General features: G+C 34.6%; 1 protein-coding gene across 1 annotated transcript in view; it reads left to right on the forward strand.

Annotated features, from left to right (window-relative positions):
* The first annotated feature begins 282 nt into the window (after positions 1-282).
* LOC108734483 (ninjurin-1-like) overlaps positions 283-8,017 on the forward strand; it is a 25,771-nt gene continuing 18,036 nt past the window's right edge. Inside the window, exon 1 of the mRNA XM_018466069.1 lies at positions 283-585. Coding sequence (XP_018321571.1) covers positions 444-585 — 142 coding nt within the window. The 5' untranslated portion in view covers positions 283-443. The remainder of the gene's footprint in view (positions 586-8,017) is intronic.

Here is an 8,017-nt window from a genome sequence, read left to right on the forward strand (position 1 = left end):
GCTTGTTCCAACTATTTCTGTCTTGCTCACGGCTAGTGTGTATTCTTTCTATCTTCGCAGATTTCTTCAAGGTCACAATTCAAACAAATTGAAATGGGCTGTAATTGCTATGTTAGCTCATGTCTAGCGCTATATACATATATATATATATATACAAAACAAAAACAGATCGCGGTTTGTTTTGTACCAATCTCTGCGTATAAATACATCGTGTTTATGAATATATTTTTGTTGTTATGCGAACAGTATAAGCTACTACTTATTCCAGAAAACCTTCTGATTGAATGCGGTGGTCCTATATAATTCTTTGCGGTCGCCTCTGCGATTACACATCGAGGGCTTTATCGGTAACGTAAATCGTGCAGAGAACGTTGCCTTCATTTTACTATGTAGAACAATATGTGTTGTGCGATTAACATAATACCAGCTCAGACAGGGTGAACATGGCAAACAAAGGGAAAACCACAACGGGGAAGGTCGACGACGAAAACAACACCGACACAAATAATGACGCATCGAATGGCATTGTTCTGGGGAACGTACAACAAAACCGTGAAAGTGAAATGCGGAAAATCACAGTAGTGAGTGAGTCAAACAATTTTTGTTATACAGCTGTAACTAAATTAAAAACAAAAGAATACACAAACATAACAACGGATCTCAAATATTTAAAAATTCTCAAATTTTCGTCAGTGATCATAAAATAATCACTTCTGTCCGAGTTTCAATTGCAACATACCGGAAAAATCCATACAAATCAAAAAGATATAGTCTCGGTGTTAATCTTTGCCTATATATTAAGGGTTGTTCGGAAAGTCATTTCGTTTTTTTTGTGGAAATGAAAGACAGTTTTCGTATAATAAACAAATACTTTATTAAATTATATATTGACCGTTCTGGTCCAACACCTTTTGTCATCTTTCTGGTAGTAGCATAATTCCACGATCATAAAATTTTTGGTCTTTGCTGGCAAAAAACTGATCGAGGAGGTTTTTGACCTCCTCATTTGAGGTGAAGGTTTTACCGTCTAAAAAATTTTGGAGTGACCGGAACAAATAATAATCCGATGGTGCCAGGTCTGGAGAATACGGTGGGTGTAGCATTGTATCCCACTCAAGCTGTAAAAGCTTTTGGCGAGTGACCAAACTTGTGTGAGGTCTCGCGTTGTCTTGGTGAAACACTACACCTTTCCTGTTGATTAGTTCTGACCTTTTCTGTTGAAGTGCATCATTCAGTTTATCCAGCTGATGACACTAGACTTCCGAATTAATCGTTGTGTTATCCGGTAAAAGCTCAAAAAAAAACGATTCCTTTAAAATCCCACCAAACAGACAGCATCACCTTTTTTTGGTGAATATCGGCTTTGGAAATGGTTTGAGCCGGTTCATCTTTTTTGCTCCATGACCTCTTGCGTTTGACGTTGTTGTATACAACCCATTTTTCGTCCCCAGTGATGATGCGCTTCAAAAACGGATCATTTTCGTGACGTTTGAGAAGCGAATCGCAGACGTCAATGCGACGACACAGATTTCTCTCTGTGAGAACATGGGGAACCCATACATCGAGCTTCGAGGATAATCCCAGACCTTTCAAGTGGTCATAAACTATTGAATTTGATAAATTTAACCTCAATCCGATCTCACGTGTTGTTATTCGCCGGTTCACATCAACTAATGCCTTTATCGCGTCTTTATCATCTTCGACATCAAAATTGCCGGATCGAAATTTAGCGAACCAGTTCTGGCACTGGCGTACTGTCAACACACCTTCTCCATACACATCAGTCAATTCTTTCTGGCTTGAACTGCATTTTTACCCTTTCTGTAGTAAAACAGTAAGATATGTCGAAAATGCTGCTTATCGCTCTCCATATTTAAAAGGGCACCAACTAAAAACTACTGCGTAATTGAAATTTTTCACACACAAGCCTTGCTATATGAGCTCTCAAAGCATATAAAAATTATACGGCTTAAATGTGAAGTTGGGTGCAAAAGAATACAATTAAATCCTCTGTCGGGAAAAAACGAAATGACTTTCCGAACAACCCTATAATTTGGTCTTGGTATTAGTCTGGATCTGGCGAGATCGACTCTTATTTTGGCTAAATTCATCGTAAATAATTGTTTCGAAAAATAAAAATAATGTATAACTTGTGCTCTGTTCATAACCCTCCAATTCTAAACTTGCCTTTAAGTACAATTGCAATAATTTCTGTGGTTAGGATTATCAACTCAAGATTTTATATGGAAAGTCCGGAGATTGTCCAAATAAGTTTGGAGACATCCATTTAATAAATATATAAATGTACAAAAAACAGCTTATTCGTTTTGGATAGTTAAAAAATAATCAACTAGTAGATTAACTAATTAATTTATTTAAATATTTTGAATAATACAAACTGAAGTATTCAAAATAATAGCGTTTACTAGCTCACTCTATGCTCTAGGTAGAGAATTAGTATAGTAACTACAGTGGATTTCGGGTATAACGACAATGAACGGACCACTGTAATTTCGTTATATCCGGAAGTCATTATATCCGAATGATAAAGAAATACAGACACTTTCGTATAGTACTCAGAGTATAACTGTGTAGATGTAGAAAAATAAAAAACTCTTTGTATCATTGGTGACACACTCCAGTGACTGCATCCGCATGGGATTTCTAGGAATTTGTTGCAAACAAGGCCTGTAGTAAATTGATCGGATGGGGCCTTTCTTTAATAGTAAAAAGCTGTACTTTTAGATAATTATCAAATCAAATTTTGTAATAAATGTTAGGTTCCTCTTGTCCTCACGGTCTCCCAGGCCAGGGTTCCCTCAGACTGGAGGCTCGTGGCATTTTTCCCATTCTGTCACCCTATTGTTACTCCACTGCCTGTGGTTATCGTTATTCTTCATGGAGAACATCGCAATAATGAACATGAAATTGTTTTCTATTTTGTTTTTATTCGACCAAATTAGATAAATAATTTTGCAACAGCCGTGCATCTCACAATAATCGTAAGTGTTTATATATTCAATGCACATTTCAAATAGCTATGATATAGGTAGGTAAACGAGTTATTCATTCAAAGGTCCAATTTCACAAAAATTAGCATTTTTGTTAACGCCTTCTTATGAAGTTTATTAGTACTTTACAGTGGTAGGTTAGAAATTCGTAAAAGTCTTAAATTCAGCAAATTATTTTTCCTAAAAATTTATTCTGTAGAATTATAGTTGTCCCTGTTGAGAATTATAATATACAATTATGTGGACTACCCGCAGTTACCTGGTATATATCTATCTGTAAAACCACTAATTGATAACACAATAAGTATATAAAATGACGTAAAGAGCCAGTTTATTATTTATATTATTTTTAAAAAGTTTTATTGACATAAATAAGCAAGTTAACCTTGTTCTTCTATAATCAAAATCTTAACGTTGATGGTTTCGTGTGTATGTTTCTTTTCAGGAAATAACAAAATTTCGATAAGACTTATCGGTAAAATACCACCGTGAAAGGAAATTGGAACGTTCTAAAAATAATTCTTCGTTAATTAACGTTATTATACATATGTATTAATTAAAGCGACATTATAACAGGTCAGTAGGTAGTAGAATTCCACAATTTGTAGGACGTAATCCGTACAATATAAGGTAGACAGAATTTATTCAAAATACTGACCGTATATCTTTCTTTCTTAATAGTAGTACAGAAATAGAGACGATGATTGAATAACGGCATTAAAATCGGGCGATTTTCTACTACTTCGTAAGTTATCGTAAAAGAATTACACAGCACAACAACAAGTTGCATGCTGTTGTGATAATTTCTTGTTTCCTACCAGCCAGCGTTGCCAACCTGTACGATAATTATGGGGACATACGATAATTTTACATCAAATACGATGTACAATATCGTAATTCAAATTTCTATTAAACGTACGATAATTCGTGCTTATGGGATAAATAGTAATATGTAGTGGGACTACGATATTTATTTCTGTCAACCTGTTGCCTTGTTTTTCGACCTTCTTAAAATCTTTTGTTAATAGAACAAATGGTCATTTGAACAATCTCTGGGTATTTTGTTTGGTAGGGGGGAAGGGAATAAGAATAGTGAGTATGGAAATTTAGGGGTTTATATATAGCTGAATTGTTAGTAAAAAGAGTCTCGCGTTGATAATGCCCACGTGTGAAGTGGGCGAAACACGTGTCCGCTCATATAAAATTTATTTGTGGTAATTAGGGGTGAGTATTCCTTTTAATTTTTTAACAAGATAAGAAGTTGTAAGTCTACAAATAGGTTTAGAAGAATATTTACAAAACAATAATAATAATAAAAATTCAACAAAAATGAATATAAAAATTAATTTAAAGGTGTTTTACCGCTACAGTACTTTAAAAAATAGAAACGTTTTCAGGGTAGCCAATTCAATATTGTAAAAATAATTGGATTTTCTGTTTGATTTCTGGGAAATTTTTAAAAGAGATTACCGTTATATCTAACTTGCTCTTTTACTTTACATAACTTTAAAGGAATTTTCTGCCTTTTTCTTCGTTTTATTTACTATCCATTTTAACTTTCCATTGTATTTGACAGCCCACCAAGATGACATTAAAACATTTTCTTAACTCTTACAACATACAGCGATACTGAACATTTTATAATTGTATTTAAGCTAATACTACTTAATATAAAGTTTGTACTTAGAATACTTTTTTAGAGTAACTTTACAAAATTCTTAAAGAGAAACTGAAACACTCGATTGCAATTGATAGCTTGTTATATTGAGGTGTATTCCACAAGCCCATAAATAACCATTATTATTTATCTTATATATTAATGATATAGGAAACGCATTAAATCCCTTCAAAATTCATATGTTTGCAGACGATACAATAAAATACCATTCAAGCAAAGATAAAACAAACATTCAAGAAACAATATATAAAGAGTACTTAATAGAAAGCGTCAACAATTGGCTCTCGACTACAATAGATTAAAACTCAATACACAGAAAACGAAAGTAATGTAAATAGGACCAGATAAAACTGAATTGAAGAATGAAATAGTCGTAAAAATAGAAAATAACTTAATAGAATTAGTATCTAAGTACAAACAAATACTTAGTTAACGACAACTTGCAAGTTAATGATCATATTGAGTATGTCGAGAGAGAGATTGGTAAAAAGGTAGGAGTAAAGATTTAAAAGAGGCTAACTTAGTAAACTTTAAAAGGCAGCTTAAATTATTGTATGTAAACAGATTATTGTATTATAGTTAAATAAGTATAAAGGATTGTTTTCGCATATTTTTGTTATTTTTATTATAAGGTAGTCTAAATAGACGAATAGTAATAAAGCACTGCGATAGCTTTTAGGGTGCAAAATCTACAACTGTTACGAATAAATTATTTTTCCTCAACAATATATCTGGTGACTATTAATTGATGCAGTTGAAAATTTCACAAACCTTCCATACTATGCAAGTATCTTAAATGTATTGAATATAACACATACAGTTATTACAGTGTAGAAAGAGGAGACTGTGGTAAATATTAACTAAAAATTAAAAGGAAGACTCACCCCTAATTCCCACAAAAAACTTTATTTGAGCGGTCACGTGTTTCGCCCACTTCATACGTGGGCATTATCAACGCGAGATGAGTCTTCCTTTTAATTTTTAAGTTATTGCAGTGATGATAAATAAATAAAAGTAAAACTAAAATAGGAGACGAAAAATTAGAAGAAGTGGCTGATTTTAGATACCTAGGAGGTCAGATAAGTGAGGATGGAAGGAGTAGTAGGGATATAAAGCAGAGGATAGCGCAGGGTCGTGTCGCCTTTAATAAAAAAAGTCACTTCTATGTTCGCAAACGGTTAATTTAGAAATTCGAAAAAGGTTGTTAAAGGTGTATGTTTGGAGCACGGCGTTGTACGGGTGCGAAACATGGACAGTTGCGCGGCGGAAAAGAAAAGGTTAGAAGCGTTCGAAATGTGGTGTTATAGGCGGATGATGAGGATATCATGGGTAGAAAAGGTTAGAAATGAAGAGGTATTGGAAAGAATAGGAGAACAGAGGACTCTATGGAAGTCAATAAAAAATAGGCGAGATAGGTTGGTAGGACACCTTCTCAGGCATGAAGGTCTAGTCAGAGACATATTAGAGGCAGAAACAGGAGTTAGGAGGGGTAGAGGTAGACCTAGATTAGATTACTCTTCGCAAATAGTTAAGGATGTGGCCTGTTCTAGTTTTAGGGGAATGCGAAGTTTAGCTCAGGATAGAAAAGAGTGGAGGTACGTGTCCAACTAGTCTTAGGACTGATGACCTTATGATGATGATGCAGTGATGACCAAGATCAAAACTAAAATCAAGACCGAAATAAAAGTGAAAAAATAAGACTTTCTTGTGTTGCCGACGTTACAGTTAATGACTAAGAACAGTGCAAATTTTTCGTTTAATTTGTAGGCATTTTCGATTAGGTCTCCGAATAATAAACGGGCTCATGGGTCATGAGGTCACTAGTTTATCGCAAATTTCGATGTCACTTGCTTGACAGGTCTAACGGCTTCATGTTGCGTCGTTTGCCATTCGATCAACTACCTCCTAATTTATGTCCCTACAGTATTATCTTTTAAATAAATTAGGTCGCCGTCAATTATTACGCCACGGGTGAAACGACAGGCTTTATTATCGGAATATCAACGTCCTTGAACAATAAATAATCTGAAAATTAATTATAAGAGATAGATAATATTAGCCTATCTTAATATGTAACGTAGAATATGACAGGTAACCATAACAGGGCAAGTGGAGACTGCAAGACGTCTCACCCTGCATTATTACTTCTTCGTGATCTTCGATTCAACACCGCCAATTATTATTGATTCCGCTATTTTCGCTAATCGACCTACTAATCCAACAGTAGATATTAGCTTGCAGTCTTAAATAAACAATTTAAATGTACCAACTTTGTACCAATGGATTTGCGGTTACTATGCACCAATATGTATTGCTTTACATCTATTCTAAACACTTTCGGTCGAGTTTCTCCATTCCTTTAACGTGAGATTAGACTGCAAATTATTTCTTTAAGTAGAGTTTGTTTAGATTAAAAAGTAGCTGTGGCAGTTTGCATCCCTGTCTGACTCCCTTTCTAATATTTACTTTTCTACGTTACAACCCCATCTCTATAACTGCTTGTTGCTCTTTATACAAACTAAGTATCAGTTTTCTATCCTTGTAACTTGTCCTTACATTTTTAAGTATGTTTAATGTCTTGTCCCATTTAACTCTTTCTTTTTTCTATCGTTTTCTCTATTGTTACCCGTAAAACTAGAATGGCTTACCACATTCCTCTATTTCTTCTGAACCCAAATTGATCTTTCCTAATAACTCTTACGACCTTTTTTCCATCCTCCTCTGTACAATTCTAGTTAAGATTTTTGACGCATGGGAAGTTAAGCTAGCAGTTGTTCCAAATGTCTCGCACCTTTCCGCAACTTATTTATTCCTTGTAAAATATTCGTTTAGGAATGTAGGTCAAAACAATGCTTAATATGTGGTTAAGGAAATCTCGGTGGATTTGATGGCGTGTAGTTGGAACAAAAATTACTCGGCAATAATAATCCCTCCTAAGGATCGGTAGTCGTTAGTGCGCACGATGTTATTAATCCTCGAAGTTTCTCCGAACACGAACCGTTTAGGTCTGCGGCAAACCCTCTCGCAATACCGCAATATTTCCTTCAATAACCGATCGGAAAGCGTTTTTATTTTACGCCTACCACGAACGAGAACGGAATGTTTCACGTAATACGAGGGTGGATTGATAAGTTTCCGGCCTGACCAAGAAAAACAAGGTTTTTAAAAATTTTTTTTTTTTATTTCTCAACATAATCTCCTCCAAGGCTGATACATTTCTCATAGCGGTGTTCCAGTCTATTAATGCCATCTCTATAGACTGATTCGTCAAGCTCCTCAAAATAACCATTTACAGCTTCGATTACTTCTTCATTGTCCGCAAATCTCT

Source organism: Agrilus planipennis, unplaced genomic scaffold, assembly GCF_000699045.2.
Source record: "Agrilus planipennis isolate EAB-ADULT unplaced genomic scaffold, Apla_2.0 scaffold129, whole genome shotgun sequence".
Classification (NCBI taxonomy): domain Eukaryota; kingdom Metazoa; phylum Arthropoda; class Insecta; order Coleoptera; family Buprestidae; genus Agrilus; species Agrilus planipennis.